The 23,831-nt window shown below is 56.6% G+C and overlaps 2 protein-coding genes across 2 annotated transcripts; both read left to right on the forward strand.

Moving 5' to 3' along the window:
• Positions 1-4,619: 4,619 nt before the first annotated feature.
• Positions 4,620-15,480, forward strand: NATD1 (N-acetyltransferase domain containing 1). Its single transcript, XM_037810221.1, has 3 exons — positions 4,620-4,786; positions 10,485-10,603; positions 12,862-15,480. Exons 1-3 carry the CDS (start codon positions 4,690-4,692, stop codon positions 12,976-12,978), a joined length of 333 nt encoding a protein of 110 aa, XP_037666149.1. The 5' UTR covers positions 4,620-4,689; the 3' UTR covers positions 12,979-15,480.
• LOC119513814 (proline-rich protein 36-like) lies at positions 13,197-14,839 on the forward strand. The gene is made up of 3 exons (XM_037809260.1): positions 13,197-13,568; positions 13,612-14,540; positions 14,635-14,839. Exons 1-3 carry the CDS (start codon positions 13,197-13,199, stop codon positions 14,837-14,839), a joined length of 1,506 nt encoding a protein of 501 aa, XP_037665188.1.
• Positions 15,481-23,831: the final 8,351 nt, after the last annotated feature.

The following is a 23,831-nucleotide window of genomic DNA, read 5'->3' on the forward strand; positions in this document are numbered from 1 at the left end:
GCACCTGGCACAGCACGTGCAGCCAGTGTCACTACCGGGATCACCTTCCACAGAGGTAACTGGGCAGATGGGCAGAAACGCCCGACAGAACGTGTGCACCCTGATGCCGAGAAAAATCGCCAAACGCCAGGGAACTTTTGGTGCGTCCACGAGACGAAGGCCCAGCTGTGGCACGTGCCACATTCAGAAATGGCCCAGGGGCGCGAGGACACTGGTGAGGCCCCTGTCCACGGTCAGCGGCGCCACATGGTCCTCCAGTGGAAACCACGCCGCCCGGGAAACAACGCGGTCCCTCTCCACCAGCCGCCACGGACGATGCTCTCGGACGTGCCACCAGCGCGAGAACGCAGGGGTGCTGGACACCGACCTCGGGCTTAAAAACGGGGGTGAGTGGGAAGAACGTGCATTTAAATTTGCTTGTGCTTATGTACAGGAAACTCCGGAAGGGCTCCCAGGAAACAAGGAAAAGTGTTTCCCTGTGGTGGGGGGGAGTGTGAGGCGGCTTCCCCCGGTGCCGTTATATGCTTGGTTTTATTTTGAAACATGTGAACGCATGGTCTAATAAAAAATTAATTTTAAAGTATTCTTAAATATCTGCTTTTGTGGCTTTGTATATATTAAGGAAAAACATTTATGGCATATCATTAAATGGAAAAGAAAGAATAGGCTACGAAGCCACCCGTTGATTTGTCGGACAAAAATCCTATGTGAGCGTAGAAAGCAGCGTGGAGGGTTAGAGTTTGCTCCTGTCCACCTCAGGGTCCCCAGAATCCAAAACACGTGTAGAGGCTCAAAAGTCACTGAGCAGATGAATGAATGAATGAAAGAGAGAATGCTAAAATGAGCGGTATGGACTGTGGAGGGTATTTATGAGGGACTTTTATCTTTTTTATGTCGTTTCTGTTTACTCCAAAAGTTTTAAATGAGCACCCCTCTACACAGCCAACGGAAGGCTCCGTCCAGCGACCGTGGGGGTGACGGGCTCCTGAGCGGGGCTTCCTGGGTGGGCCCAGAAGGACTGGGACTGAGAGAGGGAAGGGGAGGCCTGGGCTGGGGGCCCGGCCTCGGCCTCTCCATGAAGGCGATCACAGCCCTCGGCTCCATTTCACAGATGTGGAAACTGAGGCCCAGAGGTATGGAGCCAGAGGGGACAGATCTGGAGAGAGACTCGGGTTCAAATCCTTGACTCCCAGGGGACCCTCCTCCTCACAGAGCTTCAGCCTCCCCTCCCTAAAATTGGATGGTGACGCCGGTGCCAAGCCTGGGAGCTGCTAGCACCTGGGGGGTGTCCCCAGGCAGTGTGGCAGCCGAGGTTGGCATCGATGAATCTGAGGCAATCTCGGCAGCCTCCCTGGAGTCAGCGTCCCGCGGCCTCCCGCCTCACCCCCACCCCTCCGCAGGCAGCACACAGAGGGTCCCGCTAAAACCGAGGCCACTGCCTCCGTCTGGGGGAGTCCGACAATAAAAAGGAACTACTGCCAGGACAAGGGTGGATCCCAAAGGCACGATGCTGAGCAGAGGAGACGACATCCAGCAGGATTCCCTACATGAGACATTCCAGACAAGGCAGAACTAGAGGACAGAACGCAGCTCGGCGTTTGCCAGGGGAGGGATGGGGTGGGCGTGCAAGGGGCGTGGGGAATCTGGGGGGACGGGGATGATAAACCGTTTTATAATTTGATTGTGGCGGTGGTATCTGCCGACGCTTGCAGAACTGTACAGTGAAAGGCGTGTTTTTACCTTTTGTAAACGACGCTTGACCCTTTTTATAAAAAGGGAAAAGAAACCCTTAGCCACGAAGAGCGACTTCATTGTACTGTTCTATTTACAGATGTTTGACTTGTTCCGTGTTTAGAAAATGAGCTAAATCACGTCCCTCCTCCCGAGCCTCCCCTGGCGCCCCAGGAAGGGCCCGAGCCCCCTCGACCTGCCCGCAGCGCGTCTGCCCTCGCGCCCCCCGGGCTGTTCCCAACGGCGCCCCAGGCCCCTACTCCACTGGTCAGGCTGGAATCTCCCCCACAGACAGGAGGCCCCAGCTCGGGAGCTCCATCCTGCCCGGGCCTGTCTGACCCCAGGACCTCCCCTGGACGCCCGCCCGTCTCACCCCTTTCCAGGCTGCATCTCCCTCCAGGACACACACGGCCTCAGCCCATGTGTATTTCAGTGTTTGCTTCATCTCTCTCCCTCCCAACCACACATCTGCTCCAGAAGAGCAGGGGGTCTGCCTGCTTTGTTCACTGGTGCATCCCCGGCACACAGTAGGCTCTCAACAAATGTTTGTTGAATGAATAAATGACTGATGACTCCACAGGGCCCCACCCAGGCCTCATCTACCCCAGGCCTGTTGGGACACAGCTTTGTTGTCCAACTCCGGGGGCCGGGGCTCAGGGGGCTCACGTGTCCGTTCAGCAGCCCTCCCCCTAGATCCCCTCCATGACCGGCCCACACTGGGGGATGACAGACAGGGCACATCCACTCACCTAAGCAAACATCCATTGTCCACTTTATTCTTTTATCGATCTGCTGCCTTGTTCCAGAAAGGACTTTTGCAAGGTTCAAAAACCCCAACAAACTAAGGGACAATTAGAAGTAGGGGAGGAAAAAAGAAGTCAAATACAGGGACATCCTGAGCTCTGAGGGTTGGCCAGGGCAGGGACTACTTACTCGGGGAGGACACTCTCCCAGAGCCAGGCTGGGTGGGCAGAGAGGCACTAAACATATTTCGATATCGTGCAAGAGGTGTCGACTCAGAGGTGAGGGCTTCCCGGAGGAGGTGAGGTTTGGGCAAGAGCACATGCAAAAGCCCAGAAGTGGGAAATAGCATGACGTTTGTCACGGAATTCCCAGGAACACGCCACGCTGAGTTCTTTGGAAGCAGGCAAGTTGCCAGGGATATGCACAAGGTCATATCTTGCTTGCTGAGGATCACAGGCAGCCTGGACTCAGGGAGCTCAAGGCCCCTTTGACCCCAGGATCCTTTGCTGTCTCCATGTATGTAATGACTCACTCCCCAGCCCTGTTTTGTTTCCAAACTCCCTGATACAACACATACTCGTAAAATAAAAACGATCTGCTAGGAGAGGATCTTCTCAATAAACAGATCTGACAAATGACTCATAGGCAAACTATATAAAGAACTCCAATAAATCAAAAAGAAAAAAGGAAAAAAAGCTTGATGGGCAAAATACCCAGGCAGGCACTTCCCAAAAGCAGATATTCCAACAGCCAAGGGGCACTTGAAAAGAGACTCATCTTCGGTCTTCAGGGAAGTGCAAATTAAAGCCACAATGAAACACCAGTCACACTCCCCGAACTGCTAAAATTTAAAATGCTGATACCTCCAAAAACATCAGTGAACACGTGGGGCAAATGAAACTCTCAAAACTGTTGGTAAGAGCGTAAAATGGCACAAACACTTTGGAAAAAGGTCTGGCAGTTTCTGATAAAAGTAAACAAACACTGACTAAGACCCAGCAATCCACTTCTGGAGCCTACCCAAGTGCGAAATGGAAACTAAAAGACTCGCTCAAGGACTCTCATAGCAGATTTACTGACAATAGTCAAAAACTGAAAACAACCCAAAAGGCCCACTGACAGGTAAAAGAACAGATTGCGGTATTTGCACCCAGTGGAACACTGTTCCACAACAGGAAAACTACACACAACAACAGGGCGAGTCTCGTAGCTAAAACACTGAGCCAAAGAAGCTGGAGGTGACAAGTGCGTGCCATTCCATGCAGATCAAGTTCTAGAAAAAGCAGATTAGCCAATGTTGCCAGAAGTCAGAGGCGGTGGCCCAAGCGCGTTCTGCATCTGCATGTGGGTGGCGGGTACGTGGGTGCGAGCCTCAAGCCTACACCTTAATTAACAAAGTATTAAAAGTAACCTGTGCCACGGGGCGCAGCCTCAGGTGCCGGCAAGAGGGACGAGCTGGGCTCTGCGGCTGAGCCTTGGGGTGGGCTGGGGGTGGGGCCGGTCAAGTTCCCTTTCCAAAGAAAAAGCCCGCCTCTGAGAGCCCTGCCCCTCTCCGGGACTCAGTTTCCCCATCCGCGGAGTGGGCGGATCCGGGGACCCCCAGGGCCTCTTCCCCCTGCCCCCCTCGGGGAGAGGTGCACTTCGCCCCACGCCAAACACGGCTTCTGGGGACAGCCCCTGCCCAGCAGCTCGGTCCCACCGCGCACCCGCGCCAGGCCCTTCGGTGCCGCGGCCGGTCTCGCCTCGTGCCAAGTGGAGCCGAGCGCGCCGGTGTCTGAGGCTGGTGGGGAGGTTCCCACCACGCGCGGTGCGCACTTACTGAGCGCTTCCTGTGTACCGCAGCGAGGCAGAGGCCGTGCACACAGCAAGTGCTTAATAAATGGTGCCTGTCGCGATCTCCAGAACCTCTCTGAGAAGGGGTCGGCGGGGAGCCAGCGAGCTGCGGGCGGGCCCGGCGCGGGCGGAGACGAGAGGGTCTGCCCGGCGCGGTGGGCTCGGCCGGGGCAGGGGTGCGCGGCGCCTTTAAGAGCCGGAGCGAATGTAGCCAAGCAGAAAGGCCGCGCGCCCATTGGCTGCGCGCGGGCACGTGACCGCACAGCTGATTTCCTGGCTCCCCCTTCTTTTTTTTTTTTTGTCGGCGCCGCCGCCGAGTGTCAGTCTCCGCGCCGCCGCCTGCGGTCTCCGCTCCCGCGCGCGCCCCCCGCCGCCGCCCCGATGGCGCACTCGGCTTCCCCCGGCGCCCCGGAGCCCGGCTGCCCCGTCCGCGTGGAGCACGACCGCCGGCGCCGCCAGTTCTCCGTGCGCCTCAACGGTAACGCGCCGCCGCCCCCCGGCTTTTGTCTGCGCGCGCGGGCGGCGCCGGGACCCCGACCCCGGACCCCGACCCCGGCCCGGCCGTGCGCCCCCGGCCCTGCGAGCGTCCCTGGCCGCGGCGGGGGCTCCTGTGCCGCTCCAGACGCGGGCCCCGGGGACTGCGCTGCGGCCAGAGCGGGCCGGGGGTGGGCGGACAACTTCCCGGGAGGGCCCTCGGGCACCCGGCGAGAGCCCGGACGGGGAGGACGGCCGAGACCGCCCCTTCCCGCTGGTCCGCTGTCCTCGGGAACCGCGGCGCCCCGGAAGCTGGGTGGACCTGGGGCTGGCGGGGAGGGGGCTCCTGCCCTGTGCGGGGTGTGGGATGGGCGCGCCATCTACCCCAGCGGCTCCGGAGACCTCCTCTCTGTGTGCCCCGGTTTCTCCCTGGGAGGACTGAGGGCTCCTGACTGTGGGGATGTCTAAGCTGCAAGGGCCTGGAGGCCCTGCTGAGCCCATTTCAGAGGAGGGTAGACTGAGGCCCAGGAAACGGGGAGGCTGGGGTGAGGAGGGGGCAGGGCTGGGAGAGGCTCCCGTGGCCTGGCTCTGAGCTGGGCTTGTCCCCACCTGCATGTGGCCGGGCAGGAGGGGCCTGGGGCAGCGAATTTTCTCAGACTAAGTCATGGATGGGGACGTTTCAGATGAGGAGAGGAGGATGGGATGACAGGGAGGGAAGTGACTTACCCAGCCGGCCTCACACAGTGCCAGAGCCAGAATTCAAACCCGGCCTGGCGGCCCTGCAGCCCCCATTCTCTCCTCGTGGAAGCAGACGTGGACCAGGGGAGCCCCCAAACAAGCCCAGAGGGCCCCGGGCAGGGATGTGAGGAGAGGCAGCCCCCTGGCCTCGGGGCTGGGTGTGTGTCTGTGGGGAGGGAGAGGATGGCCCGGCCCTGCCCGCAGCCCTCGAGGCCGGCCTGGCTGAGCCACGGACAGGGGTGAACACTGGGGGCCCCGGCTGGCCGGTGAGGCGAGTGCCCAGGTCCACACGGTGGCCAGGTTAGGCTGATGACCTTCCAGCCCACTCCAGTTCTGGGTGAGCAAAGAGGCTTTAGCGGCTGCACTTATTAAGCACCTGCTGTGTTCCAGGCCCTGCACACGTGGAGTCACTTCCTTTATCCTGGGAGCAGCGTGGGGGGGTGGTTAACTGCTCTTCCCACTGGACAGACAAGGAGACCGAGGCAAGAAGTGCAGACGCCCCTCGGCAGTGGACGAGCTGGGCCTCTCCTGCAAGGATCTGTCGAGCACCTTTGGGTGCCAAGCGCTGTTCTCAGTGCCGAGGACCCAGCAGTGAGCACGACCGACCGAGCCCCTGACAGCCTAGAGGGGGGATGGGCAATAAGTAGCGAAGTCGGGGGCACAGTGAAGCAAGGGCTCTGGTGAGAAATAAGGTGGGGAGAGGGCAGTGGGGCGTAGAAGGAAGAGCTCCAGGGGGGACCCCTGGGCAGGTGACATTTCAGTGAACTCACGGGCCAGGAAGGGAGCTGCGCGGGGGAGAAAGTTTCAAGCAGAGGCGCAGCGAGTGCAATGGCCTGGGGGTGCCCGTGTGTCTTTTGGAGAGGCAGGGAGGCCCGGGTGGCCGAGTGGACAGAGCGGAAGATGGGGAGGCGGGTGGACGGGGCAGGGCCTGGCACCACCGTGAGGCTCCGCCCTGGGCTCTGAGGGAGGGTCCTGAGCAGGGGAGGGGACATGGCCGGCCAGGGGGCCGTGAAGCCAAAGTCGAGCCCCCAGGTCTCTCCATGACCACTGCCCTGAGCCACCACTGAGCCAGCAGCGTGTGCCCCTCAGGCTGCAGCTGCCCCCATCCCTGGTGCCCGGAAAGGCAGCGGGCGTCCCTGGGGCCTGCTCTTGCTTCGTCCACACGCTCGTCCTTGCCCCACTGCCCCAGCAGGAGCAGCAGACCTGGGTTCTGGCCTGAGCTCGGCCTTCGTTTCCTCGTCTGTGCGGTGGGCATTTTGATCTGCCCGCCCTCCTCTCAGGGCTGGGGCGGCCGAGATGGTGGGCATCAGCGACACGCAGAACCCCCGAGCCCCTCTGTGACCCTGACACCCTCCTGCTGCCCTTTGGTCCGAGACTGCAGCTGCCTAGATTTGGGGGGGGGCGGAAGGCGCCGAGACCCAGGGCGGGGCCTCCGCTGGCAGAGGGGCTCCACATTTCTCAAGGTTGTTTGCATCTCTGACCTTGGTGCAGTTCTCAGGGCCACGGGACTGCCCACCACGGTTGTAGCATTGCCCAGGTGCGGGTGGGCTCCTGGGCTCCTGAGGCAGAGGCAGTGGGCCTGGCAGGGCTTGTTCCTGAGGTCCTAGTGGCCCCCTGCTCCCAGGGTGACAGGCCCTGTCCCAGAGCCCTCCAGAAAAGGGCTGGGACCTGAGCCAGGGTGTGCCTAGGGGTAAGGGGCTCAACCCATGGCCCTGGGAGCTCAGATAGCCATGGCCAAGGCTGGTGACCGGTGGGTGCGGTGTCTGGGGTGGGAGGGCAGCCCATGGCACTGCCCCCTCCTCTTCCATCGCATGGTGGAGGACGGGGCTCTCCAGGCCTCCTGGGAAGGGGACATTGGGGCTCACCTAGAATGATAAGAAGGAGCAGCTCTGGAAAGCGTAGGGAGAGAGGCCCCAGGTGGAAGGAGCTGCCAGTACAGGTGCTGAGAGCTTGGGGTATTTGAGGTGCAGCGAGGAGGCCGGCGTGGCAGGGGCAGGGGGCACCCCCTGCGGCTGTGTGGCCGGGGGTGTGAGTGCTTGGCGCGGGGTGACCCCGAAGGCCGTCCAGCCGGAGGAGGTGCGGCGCCCAGGAGCTGCCTGGGGAGAGCTCTCCAGGTGGGGAATGGCGAGTGCAGAGGCCCCGGGCAGCGTGCAAGGGACGTGCGGGAGGGGCTGTTGGCCAGAGCCGGTGGCTGCCCCCCAGCCCAGGGAGGTCGGGTCCAGCCATGGTCAGGGTTTACAGCCGTCTTCTCCCTCACGCTTTGTCCTACACCCGCCTGGTGACCCAGAGAACCCTCCGAAGTGAGCTCAGCCCGTCTGCAACCCAGCTGTCCCCTCTGAGCCAGTGCCCTGGCTTCTCTGACCCTGGGTCTCCTGCTGCGGTTTCATAGGGTCGTGGTAGGGACTGAACAGTGAGTTGGGAGAGCAGCTGCTCCTGGGACCCTGTGGCCCGAGCGCGGAGGCCGGTGTGTGGGTGGAGCCGGAGCCGCAGGGCTGCCGAACCCCTGGTGCCCATTAGGGAAGGTGGGCAGTCGTCTGGACAAAGTGTCCTGGGTGTGTGCTCTGGGCCAGGCACAGGCAAGTGTGCGTGCACACGTGTGTGCACAAGTGTACCTCTGTGCGTAGGCGTGCGTGTGTGCGTTTGTGTGTGTGCATCTGTGCGTGTGCACGCTTGCATGTGGGCTTGCATGTGGGCGCACGTGTGGAGATGACTGAGCCGTGCTCCCCGGGCTGTGGGGGTCGTACAGGTGGGACTCAGGGAACATGTATACAGGGAATGAATGAATGAACAAATGCATGGGGCGCTAGCAAGTCTGCAGGCCTTCGAGGCCCTCTGCCTCCCTGCTCTGCAGAGACGGTGACGGGGCCAGGCCGAGGCCTGTCAGCGGCCGCTCGCCTCCCTGCCCTTCTTCGCCCCTCCGTCGGCCGCCCACCCGCACAGCCTCCCCACTTCCTGAACTCTCTGCCTCGGGCCCTGCACCTGCGTGGTGCGTCCTCCCCAGCGTCCTCGTGGGCCCGCCTCTCCTTCTGGTCTTTGCTCGAGTTGCTCTCGGAGAGGCCTGCCCCGTGCACCCTCTGAGACGCAGCCCCCGCCCAGCCCTGGCCCTCTCCCTGTGTGTGGTTCTCCGTGGCAGCCAGCACCTTCTGATGGATTATTTGGAGTCACCTTATCGTCTGTCTTCCCCACACCTTCCAGGAAGGCAGGGGTTGGGGGGTTGCCCGCTCCTGGGTCTCCGGCACCTGAAATGCTGCCTGCCCTGTGGCGGGCCCCGAGTGAGCATTTGATCACCAAATGGCCGGAGCAGTGGGCAGTTCCTTCAGCTGACCCGGCAGCCCCAAAATAGCCACCCAGTCTCTGCTTGCCGCAACAGGTGGCAGGAGCTGGGCACAGGGCACAGGGCAGCAGGGGTGGAGGGGACAGCTGGGTCCCAGGCCGGGGCAGCGGGCAGCGGAGGGCTGTGGGCAGATGTGTCCGGTGCTGGGGACAGAGGGCCGAGGAGCGGGTGGGGCTGGGGGCCCCCAGCAGGTCCTGGGAGGGGGAATCTTCCTGGTCAGGGGATCGAGGCATGAGATCGAGGCTTGTAGAAGGGGGAGTGGGGAGAATGGACTCAGCTCGGGGGTCCAGAGGCCTGGGCTCCAGCAAGCCAGGCCCTTCTCTCTGGATTTGTTTTCCTACCTGGAAATGGGGAGCTGAATCGGAGCTCCCCCCCCCCCGAAGCTTTGGGGAGAACCGTGCTGGGGTCGGACCCCATTCTGCGGTCTGACTGTCTAACCCGGGACTGGGGATCGCGTCTCAGCCTGTGGGTGTCGTCCTCACGGTACCTGGCACGGGCTGGGGGCATTGGGAAGTGACTTCTCCCTGTAGTTCTTTGAAGATAGAGCACATGGGGTGCACTTGCTTTTAAGAGAAAGACGCTTGGCCTTGAAATGCTCTCCCTTAGAGCCAGTGAGTCTTGTTTTACCCACCGGCCACTCTCCCCTCGGCCACCTCCTGCTCCTCGTTCACAGCTCAGCCAGAGGTTTCTCCATGGAGGGCCCCTCCCCGACTGCCCTTGGCTGAAACGCCCTGCCCCGTGCCCCAGGCCCCGCTTGTTTATTTCCCTCATGCACTCAGAGCTCCCTGAAGCTGCCTCGGAGTGTCCTCACCTCCGCTCCCTCCAAGCCGCGTCCCCGCCGGGGGACCCCAGTCACCCCTGCCCATCACTGCCCCGGGGGACCCCGGCCATCCCTGCCCATCACCGCCCCGGGGGACCCCGGCCATCCCTGCCCGTCACCGCCCCGGGGGACCCCGGCCATCCCTGCCCGTCACCGCCCCACTGGCCCCGCTGCTACCACCCGGCCCCGTGTGTCCCTCAGCCACACGGGGTTCTCCCCAGCCGGGGGCTCTGCACGGGCTCTTCCCCGAGAACATTGTTTCGGGGTATCCCCCGACCCTCTTTCTCCTTGGTGGCTCTGTGCTAACATCGCCTGCCTGAGGCCCCTGCGCTGTTTGCTTTCCCCTCTGGCACTCACACCCCGATCCTCCTCGGTCTCCCGTCTTAGAACGTCAGCCCCACAGGCCGGGCTCCCCGTTTGGTTCCTCAGTGCTGCGTCCCCAGCAGTTGAGACGCTGCCCGGCAGGCAGGGGGAGCTCAGTAACATTGTCAAATGAGTGAATGAGTGAATGAATGAATGACAGATAACTAAAAACGATGGTTGGAGGAACTTCGGTTAAACTCCAGGAGTTAAATCTCCTCCCATCACAGAAGGAGCTTTGGGGTGGACCGGCAGGCCTGGCCGGGATGAGCCCACCTAATCCTCCAGACTGTCCCGTGAGGAACGGAGATGACATCCCCCCTCTACAGGCGGGAAACCGAGGCACAAGAGGTTGGAGCCCCTGCCCCGGGCTATGGGGGATCCGACTCCAGCAGCCGGGACCTGGCCTCGCTCGGCCACTCTGCAGCCTCACCCGTCTCTCTTCTCCAGGCTGCCACGACCGTGCCATCCTGCTCTACGAGTACGTGGGCAAGCGGACGGTGGACCTGCAGCACACGGAGGTCCCCGACGCCTACCGGGGGCGCGGCATCGCCAAGCATCTCGCCAAGGTAGGGCCGGAGCAGGTGGGGCCGGGGCGGGGTCATGCGTCCCAGGGCACGGCGACCGGAGGCCGTCTGCTTCTGCAGCAAACGCGTCGTGGCCGCCGAGCAGGGGCGGTGGGCAGAGCAGGATCCGCTCTGGCTTCCACGGGGCCGGCGGCTGCTCTCCCAGCTTGAAGGGGCTTCTCCCTGCAGACCTGGTCCCCAGGGAGCGGAGCCCTGGCCTGGCCGGCTCAGCGTGCACCTGCCGTGCTGGGTGCTCTGCAGACGAGCCTGACCCCCACCCCCCGGGCCCGGCACGTGGCGGGTGCTCAGTAAACTCTTGCTGAACGAATGAATGACCCAGAAAATCGACCCCAGCCCACTGCAGCCCCCTCCCGCCTCCTTCGGCCCCAGGCTGTGGGGTCAATGGGGGGGTCACGGCAGGGAGTGAGAACGGCCTTAGGCCCTGCTGGGTGGGCTGCCCGGGAGTTGTGGCTGCTGGTGGGGGTCCGTACTCCTGAGGTTCTCCCCGGCTCTGCTCCTCAGCCCTGCAGGCGTCAGGGCTGCCTTCCCGCCCGGCTGCTTGGTGCCCTGAGGCCGGGCTGGGCCGAGGGGGCTTTGCCGACTGGGGGAGGAGCAACTGATCGTGGGTGGGGGTGGCATCCCCCTCTTTCCTTCCTGCGGGGGCGTGGGGTGTATGTGTGTGTGTGTGTAGACGGGGGTTAGCGCTGCTAACAGGCTCCGAGTGGGGGACCCCTTCACCTGGAGGCCCCAGCTGGGGTCTGCCTTTCCCAACGGCGACGCTGGGTCAGCCTGAGGCTGCCCTGTCCCTGGCTCAGGAAGGGCCTTCCCGGGGCTTCGTGCTGACTCGGGAAACGCGGGTGTGGGCCCAGAGCCCTGTCACTAGCTCTGCGTGGACCCCCGTGAGCTCAGGTGAGATGCAGGCAGGACTCGGGTTTCAGGGGGAGCCAGAGCGGCTGGGCCAGGAGGGGTCAAAGGTGCCTTTGTAAAGGTCACCTGCTCCCCCCCCACCCCGACCTGGCCGCCCCACCCAGGCTGTCCCCCGCTTTGCCCAGCGAATGTCCTGCAAGGCCTGGGGGCTGTAAAGATGGACCGGGTGTGCTGCTTGCTCTCAAGGCCCGTGAGCTGGGTGGAGGGAGCCCCCACCACACGCGTCCCCAGGGACATTTGCGTTTGGGAGCCGCAGGGCAGAGCTGTCTGCTCTGGGATGGGGGGAGCTGCTGACCCAGCCTGGGGGCCACACAGCGGCTGAGAGCCGGGGCCCACGGCTGCCTCGGGCCTCACGGCCTCCTGGAGGAGGTGGCCATGCGGGGGGCTTTGTGTGGGGACTGTAGCCCCATCAGGCTCGTGGTCTTCCCTGCCGTGTGGCCCTGGACAGTTTACCAAACCGCCCTGCCTCAGTTTCCCCAAATAAAACATGCGGGTGGGAGTGGACCCGTGGCCGGGGTCAGCCCAGGGTGTTGGCGTCGCTACTGCTCTCATCCCCAGTTCTCAGACCCCCCCCCCAGCACTCTTATCCTGGCCGGAAATTCTGACCTCTGTCCCTTCTGCCCCTGAATTCTTGATTCCGGAATATTCTGCTAGAGCGAGGGCACTCAAACTACCTCGGGTGAAGGGCCGGCTTTTATTTTTTTTAGCTGCCAATTGACAACAGACTGATATTTTTGTAAAATACAATAAAGATTAATTCCTAGAAAAATGAAATGAAAAGAATTCGTCACAGACAGGCCCAATTTTTTGAAGAGCCGCCACACTGTCCCCCACGGCGGCTGCACCATTTTACGTCCCTACCGGCAGCGAATTTGTCCTCCTGTGTCTCCGCATCCTCTCCAGCACTTGTAGTTTTCGGTTTTTCTGGCAGTGGCCGTTCTAGTCGGTGTGAGACGAGTCTCCTTGTGGTTTTGATGTGCGTTTCCCCGACGCTGATGCTGCTGAGCCAGGAGGCGGTGCCCGGGCCGGGGAGTGCGGAGCTGCGGGCTCCGGGCCCGGCTCTCCCGCCCCAGGAGGGAGTCTCTGAAACGCCGGGTGGGCGGGTGGGTGTTTGTGCCCCGTCCTCGTCTCTCTGCGGAGAGGTGCCCCCGTTTACGCCTTGCAGGGAGCAGCGGGCGGGGGGCTGTGGGCGAGGAGGACGAGCCCCCCGTCCGCGTCTGGGGCAGCAGTGTCCGGGGCCCCGGGCAGCAGGAGGGCGGGCGCCGGCCCCACCTTCCCGGTGACGGCCCGGGGCTGCAGCACGCTGACCACCCTTCCTCTCTGCCCGGCCGCAGGCTGCGCTGGACTTCGTGGTGGAGGAGGATCTGAAAGCCCATCTCACGTGCTGGTACATCCAGAAGTACGTCAAGGAGAACCCCCTGCCCCAGTACCTGGAGCGTCTGCAGCCGTGACCCCGGCCCCAGGGCGGAACCACTCCCTTCCGGACCTTCCTGCCGGCCCCGCCCGCCGGCCGTCTGCTCTCAGGAAACCCTGTCCCCGTCGGGAACACACTCAGTTACTTTGTTAAGGACACGTCCCTGTAGCCCCATCTCCAGACCCAGCGGCGTCTGGTTTGCCGCATCTGGACCTGCCCTGCCTCGGGGGTCGGGAGTCACCTGCGGAGGCTGGGATGGGGGGAGGCAGCCCCCGCCCCGTCCTGCTCGCTCCAGAGCCTGTCCCCGTGTGCCCCCCATCCCCTGTCCCCCCGTTCCCCTGTCCTCCAGCCTCCACCTGCAGGAGGAGGTGGAACACGGCCCCTGGTCGGGCCCCTGCGAGGGGCAGCGGGCGGGACGTGGGGGCTGAGCCATGCTGCCCCGAGAGGGCCGGGAGCGAGCACAGGAGGACGGGCAGGCCGAGGGGGCCGGGGGCTAGTGACCCAGCTCGGGAGGGGGCTAGTGACCCTGACCGGCCGCGCGAGGGGGGCCTGGGGCCAGGACACCTCTCTGGCGGGTCCAGTCGCCATCTGCTGACCCCTGCCCTGGGCTCCCTGAGGGGCCAGGACGTCCGCCTGGGGACCCCGCGGCTGAGCCCTTCCCGCCCGTGAGGAAGGCGGTTCCCGAAGCCAAGAGGAGCGGAGAGAAGTCCGGGTGCCGGGGGCGCCGGCCGCCTTCCGTCTCGCAGGCTCTGCCCTGGCGCGGGGCGGACCCCGGAGCGGTGGGCTGAGCGCGGCCGGGACCCCGCGGTGCCCACCCTTGCGGGTGCATCGCGCATCGGTGGGGGCTGGCTGGGGAGCGGCGGGGGTCTCCCTCCGCACCCACTCCCCTCTGCGCTCGCATCTGCGGGCCCCGCGGGAATCCCCACTCCCATCCTGCCCGCCCATCTGCCCTCCTCCCCCGGCCAGGGCTGCGCGGGGGCTTCGCTGCTGCTGCCGCCGGGGGAGGGAGCGAGGGAGGGAGGCCAAGCACCCCCCGGACCCTGCTCGTCCCCAAAGGGGCGGCCGCGTCTGCGCCATCCGAGGCTCCCCCGCCCTGCGCGCCTTCCCCTTTGCCTGCTCCCGACGCGCCCCAGACGCACCCCTCAGGTCCAGCCTGGGAGCCGCACCCGGGCTCCCCCGGGCACTTTCTGGGGGTCCCGGTCTCCTGTCCTCGGCTCCCACAACGGCCACGTCCATTCCTGCCCGCAGTGGGAGGGGAGGGGCAGCCAGCAGCCAGGGTCTCTTTGGGGCTGGGGTCCCTCCGGGCGTCTGGGCAGGAGCCCCGGCCACGCCCCCTCTGTCGGACGACCCCGCCTTGGCGCCCAGGAGTCCCTCTCCTCCCCTTCCTCGCGGTGGAGGGACACCCCCGCCCTCGAGCCCACCTCCCCACGCTGGCTGCATGGAGCCTGGCAGTGCCCTCCGGGGCCCCCGTCCTAGCCCTGTCGCCAGCCCCCTGCCAGCGGCCCCCTCAGCAGAGTCCACAGGACTGGGGGTGCCCCGGCCTGGCACGCTGAGGCAAATGAGGTGGAAGGTCCTGGAGTGGACGATGGGCCAGCTGGGGTCTGAGCCTCCCCCTCCCTCTGCTGTCGCCGGGGCAGACAGGCGGGGGTCCCTTTCCCTGCCCTCTCCAGGACCCCCCCCCCCCCCCCCGCAGCCGCACACATCCCTCCCCAAGGTCAAGGGCAGCCTGCCTGGAGAAGTGTTCTCTCCCCGGTAGCCCGGTGACTGCGCTACTCTGTGTCCTCGGCCGCCAGCCGGGCAGTGCCGGCCTTCGGGGGGCCCTGGCCTCGGTGTCCACCCTGGCCCGGCCGCGGGAGGCCGGTGGTGCAGCGCGGGAGCCCCTTCCCCCCTCAGCCTGAGCCTGAGCTCCCCGGCGCTGTGTCCCCAGAGCGAATGGCCAGCCCAGCACACACGACACTGAGTACTTGAACCAGGACACGCATGGGCGCTGGAAGCCTTGGGTGGGCCCGGGCCCCTCACCACGGGCTGCCTTAAAGCACCACTGCCCCCGCCAGCAGGGGGTCTCCACAGAGCCTCACTCAGCAGCAATAGCCACATCCCGGAGTGGGGTTCAGGGTCTGCCCCACCCAGGCTCCCCTGGCCCACACCCCCGTTCCGGCCACGGCCGCTTCTCCCCACTGGTGCTGACCCATCTGTTTTGTATCCCAGGACGGCCCCCGCCTGCCAGGCTCCCTGGGCGCAGGTGGCAGGGCACGAGGGGGTCATTTCACAGGCCACGGAGAGGGGACCAGCGGGGGCGTCAGGGAGAACGGGGGCCCCACACCAGGCTCCCCAGGGATCTCCCTGCAGCCTTGTGCCCTCTTGCCACGTCTCACTCTGGGTCTCTCTCTGCCCCGTCAAGGGTGGAGACTCATGTGCCTTCCCCACTCAGGGCCCGTTTCGGGGGTGCTGGGCCAAGGCCGGTCTCAGACCTGCTGCCGTGTTGTCTAAGTTCAGGAACCTGCTGCCTGGAGGACGCTCAATAAAAGCTGTGGCCTGAGGTTCGGGCTCCAGGCTGCTCCGTGGGAGGAGGGGCGCCGCCGGGGAAACCGAGGCCCAGAGCCAGCAGGCTGGGGGGAAGGGAGGGGAGAAGGTGGGACTCAAGGGTGTTTCCCGTTCCTCGCTCCTGGTTCCGCCTTGTTTGATCATCGGCACAACCCAGCCAGGTGGAAATAACCCGACTTGGTGCTCAGGAGAACAGGGTGCGGCTGAGGTCACGACAACAGACTGTCGGGGTCAGATCCAAGGCCGGGTCCAGGTGACCTGACCCACACCGCCCCCTTCCCGGCCGGCCTGAGCCCCACCCTGGGGTCTGCAGCCCCCTCGGACCCGTGCGACCTGTGGCCGGCGCAGCAGCTGTCAAGGGTTTACTGAGAAGGGGCGGCCGAGTTGGATGCGCGTCCTCTCCATCCTAAAAACGTCTTTTCCTTTGCTCCTTCTGGCCCAGCAGCGAGGCCAGCCTAGCCCCGCGGCAGAGTCTCAGAACACGTGGGAGTGGGATTAAATCCTGTCCCGGGGAGGGCCTCTTGCCCCACCCGGCCGCCCGCGGAGGACGCTGACTCCCAGACTGGAACTTTCCTCCCACATTTGCACTGGAGATAGCACCGCTGTCCCCAGCAAAGGAGGAAGAGGGCACCGCAGCGGCCAGGCCCCTCACAGATCGCATCCGGATTCTTCCCCTAGCGAGTCCTGGGGGTTACAGTCTTAGGCCCATTTCACAGAACAGGAGACTGAGGGCAAAGCAGGAGCCGCCGGTCTGCAGCCCAGGCAGCCAGAGAGGAGGGCGCGGAACCAGGATCCGAGCCCAGTTCCCACCCGCTCACAGTGGGGCCGAGCAGGAGGCCTCCAAGATGTAGAAATCATGAAACTTCCCGCATCTTTGGTTTTGCATCTGATGGAAGGTGAGCATCCAATTTCATTCTCTTGCATGTGGGTGTCCAGTTTTCCCAACACCATCTGTTGAAAGGACCGTCTTTTCCTCGTTGAATGGTCTTGGCTCCCTCGTCAAAAATCAACTGGCCACATGTGAGGGTTTAGTTCCGGGTTGGTCTGTGTATCTGTTCTTATGCCGGCACCACCCTTCTGATTCTGTAGGTTTCTAGAAAGTGTTGAAACTAAGTACTGTGGGTCCTTCAACTTTGTTCTTCTCAAGTTGGTTTTGGCTACCTGGAGTCCCTTGGAATTCCATACGAATTTTAAGACTTTTTTCTATTTCTGCAAAAACGCACCATTGGGATTTTCATAGGGATTGCACTGAATCTGTAGATTGCTTTGGGTAGTGTTGTCATCTGTGGTAATCAGATATTTCTCCAGAGAAGCAGAACCAATGAGCTATATTATAGGAATGGTACAAGCAACTGTGGGAATTAGCAAGTCTGAATTCCATAGGGCAGCCTGCAAGTTAGAAACCTGATGACGGTGACATGGGGTTGTCCAGAAGCTGGCTCTCCGGACTAGAGACTAATTCAGACCTACCCTAAATGGGTATTATCCAATCAAGGTCTTGTCCACAGTTGATTGAGTCACATCTCCATGGAAACATTCAATCAATAGAACTACAATCTAATCAACACTAATAGATCTGCCCACACAAGATTGCAACAAAGATAATGGCGTTTAAGGGGACATAATACATTCAAACTGGCACAGCAACCTAGCCAAGTTGGCACATGAAACTAACCATTACATTATCTTAACAATATTAAGTCTTCCGATCCATGGACAAGGGGTATTGTTTTAGTTTCTCAGCAGCTACAACAAATACCATACAAGGGGTGGCTTAACAACAGGAACCGATTGGCTCACGGTTTCCGAGTCTAGAAGGCTGGCTGCCTCCTGGGGTTGGCGTCTTCGGGCTCGCAGCCTTTGGGGCTCCTTGCTGTTTCTGTCCCACGGCGATGCGCATGGCGTCTTCTTTCTCTTCCGGGCTCTGTTGGCCTGCCGCTTCGGCTGCTCCTGCACCTTCCCCTCCTGCGTCCACTTCCTTTGCTTGTAAGGACTTGAGCCACATTGGTGGAGGCCACCCCCACTCAGTTCGGGCCTCACCTTAACCAGTAACATCCTCAAAGGTCCTATTTACAGATGGGTTCACACCAAAAAATCGGTTAAAACTAATAGATGAGTTTGGCAAAGTAATAGGATACAAAATCAACTCTCAGAAGTCAGCTATATTTCTATACACTAGCAATGAACAATCAGAAAAGGAAATTACAGCCCAGTAACTCTGATGAATACAGATGCAAAAACCCTCAACACAACACTTGCAAATCAAATGCAATAGCACATTAAAGGAATTAAACACCACGATCAAGTGGGTTTTATCCAAGACAGGCAAGGGTTGTCCAAGACAAGAAAAGCAATTAATGTAGGACCCCAGATTGGCAAATCAAAGGGGGAAAACCCCGTAATCCACTTGATGCAGAAAAGTCATTTGACAAAATCCAGAATCCTTTCTCAATAAAAATGCTTCGAAAGAAGGAAACTTCCTCAACGTGAAAAGCCCATATATGAAAAACCCACAGCCAACATTATACTCAGTGGTGAGAGACCAAAACCTTCCCCTCTCAGATCTGCAACAAGACAAGGGAGGAGCCTACTGGCACCGCGGTGATTCCACACCTGCTAGTTCTAGCTAGCACAGTTAGGCAAGAAAAAGAAAAAAGGGCATCCAAATTGGAAAGGAAGAAGTAAAACTTTCCCTATTTGCGGATGACATGGTCCTATACATAGAAAGTCCTGAAAAATCTACAGCAAAGCTACTAGAGCTAATAAATGAGTTTAGCAAAGGGGCAGGATCGACACGCAAAAATCAGGAGTGCTTCTCTCCAACAGTAAGGAGCAATCTGAGGAGGAAATTTAGAAAAAAATCCATTCACAATAGCAGACTAAAAGAATTAACTATTTAAGAATAAATTTAACCAAAGGAGAGGCTTGCGGGTGCACGGCAGGCAGGGAACGGGGCGTGTCTCATCCAGAGGGTGCCCCTGAGCTACTCCCAGGGCCCATCTGCCCAGGGCCCATATGGCCCCCCAAGGCAGGCAGCCCCAGAGCACACGAGATCCCGGCACTGATTGGTTCCCCAACCAGTTTGCGCTCAGTCCACCGCACAGGAGAAGTTGTGGGGAAACCGGGTTGAGAGCACCACCTGCTGGTAGGTTAGGGAAGCTGCACTCCAGCGAGCTGTGTCTCCACAGCGCCACCTGCTGCTGGGGTAGGGAAGCTGCACCCCAGCGAGCTGAGCCTCCACAGCGCCACCTGCTGGTGGGATTGGGATACTGCACCCAGCAAACCAAATCATATATAAAGCCTCAATTCTGCACTTCCCAAAAGAACCCTATCAAGATGAGGAAATGCCCTGAAGCCAGCAGAAAATTACAAAGCACTTGAAGGATATAGAAGATACGGACAAGCCAAACAAACAAATTAAAAAGCCAGAAGAGACACAAAATTTGGAGCAATTAATCAGACGTGCACACATCAATATTGTGGCTCGGGATATAAAGGACATGAAGAAGACCCTAGAAGAGCATAAAGAAGAACTTGGCAAGAGTAAATGAAAAATAGTGGCTCTTGTGGAAATAAAAGATACTGTTGATCAAATCAAAAATATTCTTAAGACACATAACACCAGATTTCAAGAAGTAGAGGAACAAATTAGTGACCTTTGAGATAGGGTGATGGAAAGTGAAAGCACAAAAGAATGAATGGTGAAAAAAATAAAAAAAAATTGAAATAGATCTCAGGGGAATGATGGACAACATGAAGGACAAAATATGAGAATAACTGATGTTCCAGAAGGGTTAGGGTTAGAGAAGAAGAAAGGGCTAGGAAGAGTATTCAAAGAAATTGTGGGAAAAACTTCCCAACCCTTCTAAACAATGTAAATATGCAAATCAAAGATGCCCAACAAACTCCAGATTGAATAAATCCAAATAAACCCACTCTGAGACATATACTGATCAGACTGTCAAATGCTGAAAAGAAGGAGAAAGTTCTGAAAGCAGCAAGAGAGAAGCTATTCGCCACATACAAGGGAAACAACATAAGACTAAGCAGTGACAACTCAGCGGGCACCATGGAGGCGAGAAGGCAGTGGCATGACATATTTAAGATTCTGAAAGAGAAACACTGCCAGCCAAGAATTCTTTATCCAGCAAAACTCTCCTTCAAATTGAGGGAGAGTTTAAAATTTTTACAGACAAACGCTGAGAGAATTTGTTAACAAGAGACCTGCCCTGCAAGAAATACTAAAGGGAGCTCTACCAGCTAAGAAAAAAATGAGAGGGAGGTCTGGAGAAAAGCACAGAACTGAAGAGTTATTAATAAGAATAATTTAAAGGAGAAAAAGAGAGAAGGGAAAAAAATAGATGTAACAACTAAAAATCAAAGGATAAGATGGCTGGTTCAAGAACTCCCTTCACAGTTATAACTTTGCATGTGAATGGATTAATCTATCCAATCAAAACATACAGACTGGTAGAATGGATTAAAAAAATATGACCCAGCAAAATGCTGTGTACAAGAGACTCATATCCTGTGACACAGAAAGACTGAAAGTGAAAAAATGGGAAAAAAATATTCTATGCGAGCTGCAAGCAAAAGAAAGCAGAAGTAGCTAAACTAATATTGGCAAAATAGACTTTAAATGCAAAGATGTCATAAGTGACAAAGAAGGATACTATATATTAATAAAAGGGATAATTAACCAAGAGGAATTAACAATTATAAATGTTTATGCACCCAATCAAGGAGCTCCAAACTGCATGAGACAAACATTGGATAAACTGAAGGGACCGATAAACACATCTACAATAATAGTGGGAGACTTCAATACACCACTCTCTTCTATGGATAGAACAACTAGACAGAGGAGCAATAAGGAAACAGAGAACCTAAACAATATGATAAATGAATTAGACCTGATAGACATATAGATCATTACATCCCAAAGTACCAGGATATAAATTCTTCTCTAGTGTCCACGGAACATTCTCCAGGATAGATCATATGCTGGGGCACAAAATAAGTCTTAATAAATTTTAAAAGATTGAAATTATTCAAAGCACATTCTCTGACCATAAAGGAATGCAACTAGAAATCAACAACCATCAAAGAACCAGACCTTTCATAAATATATGGAGGTTAAGCAACACACTCCTAAAGAACCAGTGGGTCAAAGAATAAATTGCAAGAGAAATAGGTAAATATCTAGAGACAAATTAAAATGAGAACACAACATATCAAAACCTGAGAAATGCAGTGAAGGTGGTGCTGAGAGGAAGATTTATAGCTCTAAATGCATATATCAAAAAGCAAGAAAGAGCTAAAACTAAAGACCTAAGTGAACAACTGAAGAGGCTAGAGAATGATCAGCAAACTAACCCTAAAGCAAGTAGACAAAAAGAAATAACAAAGATTAAAGCAGAAATAAATGAGCTGGAGAACAAAAAAACAATAGAGAGAATAAATAAAACCAAAAATTGGTTTTTTTAGAATATCTACAAGATTGACAGACCCTTAGCAAGACTGCTGACAAAGTCAAAAAGAGAGACTACCCAAATAAACAGAATCAGAAATGAGAAGGGATAATTACTATGGAGACTGAAGAATTTTAAAAAATCGTAAGAGGATACTATGCCAACAAACTAGACAATTTAGAGGAAACCAACAACTTCCTGGAAACACATGAACAACCTAGACTGACCAGAGAAGAAACAGAAGACTTTAACCAACCAATCACAAGCAAAGAGATCCAATCAGTCATCAAAGAGCTTCCTACAAATAAAAGCCCAGGGCCAGTTGGCTTCACAGGGGAATTTTACCAAACTTTCAAAATGAAAGAACTGACACCATTCCTGCTCAAACTCTTTCAAAAAATTGAAGAAAATGGAACACTACCTAACTCATTTTATGAAGCTAATATCACTCTGACACCAAAACCAAAAAAAGATGCTACAAGAAAGAAAAACTACAGGCCAGTCCCCCTAATGAATATAGATGCAAAAAAATCTCAATATAATACTTGCAAATCGAATGCAAAGACACATTCAAAAAATCATACACCGTGACCAAGTGGGGTTCATCCCAGGCATGCAAATGTGGCTCAACATAAGAAAATCAATCAATGTAATACAGCACATTAACAAATTGAAAGGGTAAAAGCAAATGATCATCTCAATAGATGCTGAGAAAACCATTTGACAAAATACAGCATCTATTTTTATAGAACTACTTCAAAAGGTAGGAATTGAAGGAAACTTCCTCAATATGATAAAGGGCATATATGAAAAACCCACAGCCAGCATAGTACTCAATGGTGAGAGACTGAAAGCCTTCCCTCCAAGATCAGGAACAAGACAAGGATGCCCGCTGTCACCACTGTTATTAAACATTGTGCTGGAAGTCCTAGCCAGAGCAATCTGGCAAGACAAAGAAATAAAAGGTATCCAAATTGGAAAGGAAGAAGTAAAAGTGTCATTATTTGCAAATGATATGATCTTGTATTTGGAAAACCCTGAGAAATCGACAACACAGTTACCTGAACTAATAAATTCAGCTAAGTGGCAGGGTACAAGATTAATGCACCTAAGTCAGTAATGTCCCTGTACACTAGAAATGACCTAACTGAAGAGACACTCAAGAAAAAAATTCCATTCACAATACCAACTAAAAAAATCAAGTACCTAGGAATAAACTTAACCAAGGATGTAAAAGACCTTTACACAGAAAGTTATATAACTTTACTAAAAGAAATAAAAGGGGACTGTGATGGTCGGGTTCATGTGTCAACTTGGCCAGGTGATAGTACCCAGCTGTCTGGTCAAGCAAGCACTGGCCTAACCATTGCTGCGAGGATGTTTGTGGCTGGTTAATAAACCAACAGGCTGGTTTATTAAATCATGAGTCAATTGGCTGCAGCTGTGACTGGCGATGTCAATGAGGGGCGTGTCTTCCACAATGAGAAAATGCAGTTGGCTGGATTTAATCCAATCAATCAGCTGAAGACTTTTAAGCGAGACAGATAGAGAACCTTCACTTCTTCGGCTGATCAGTGAAGCATTTCCTGAGGAGTTCGTCAAAGTTGCCAGTTTGTTTCCTGAGGAGTTCATCAAACATCTTCATTGGAGTTGCTAGTTTGCTGCCAGCCCTACCGAATTTGGACTTATGCATACCCACAGTTGCGTGACACTTTTATAAATCTTATATTCATAGGTATCTTTCATTGATTCTGTTTCCCTAGAGAATCCTAACTCATACAGGGACCTAAAGAAAAAAAGGAAGGCTAAACATCATTAAGGTATCAATCCTACCCAAACAGATCTACAGATTCAATGCAATACCAATCAAAATTCCAACAACTTACTTTGCAGACTTGGAAAAGCTAGTTACCAAATATATTTGGAAAGGAAAGGGGCCTCAAATTGCCAAAAACATCCTAAGAAAGAAGAAACAAGTGGGAGGACTTACACTTCCAGACTTTGAAGGCTACTTAAAAGCCACAGTGGTCAAAACAGGATGGTATTGGCATAAAGATAGACATACTGATCAATGGAATTGAATTGAGAGTTCAGAAATAGACTCCCAGATCTATGGTCAACTGATTTTTGATAAGACCCCAAATCCACTGAACTGGGACATAAGAGTCTCTTCAACAAATGGGGCTGGGAGAACTGAATATCCATATCCAAAAGAATGAAAGAGGAGCCCTACCTCACACCCTACACAAAAATTAACTCAAAATGGATCAAAGACCTAAATATGAGATCCAGGACTATAAAACCCCTAGAAGAAACTGTAGAGAAACATCTTTGGGACCTTGTCGTAGGCACTGTTTTCTTACACTTTACACCCAAAGCACAAGCAACAAAAGAAAAAATAGATAAATCATACCTCCTCAAAATTTAAAACTTTTATGTTTCAAAGGAATTTGCCAAGTAAGTAGAAAGGCAACCTACTCAATGGGAGAAAATATTTGGAAACCACATATCCAATAAGGGTTTAATATCCAGAATACATAAAGAAAACCTACAAATCAACAATAAAAAGACAAACAACCCAATTTTAAATGGGCACAATACTTGAATAACCATTTCTCCAAAGAGGAAATAAAAATGGCTAAAAAGCACACGAAAAGATGTTCAGCACCAGTAGCAATTAGGGAAATGCAAATCAAAACCACAATGAGATGTCATCTCACACCCACTAGAATGAATGCGTCAAACAAACAGAAAGCTACAAGTGCTAGCGAGATGTGGAGAAGTGAGAACGCGCGTGCAATGCTGGTAGAAATGTAAAATGGTGCAGCCGCTGTGGAGGGCGGTTTGGTGGTTCCTCAGGAAGCCAGTACAGAAT

Source organism: Choloepus didactylus, chromosome 18 (assembly GCF_015220235.1).
Source record: "Choloepus didactylus isolate mChoDid1 chromosome 18, mChoDid1.pri, whole genome shotgun sequence".
In the NCBI taxonomy this organism is placed as follows: Eukaryota; Metazoa; Chordata; class Mammalia; order Pilosa; family Megalonychidae; genus Choloepus; species Choloepus didactylus.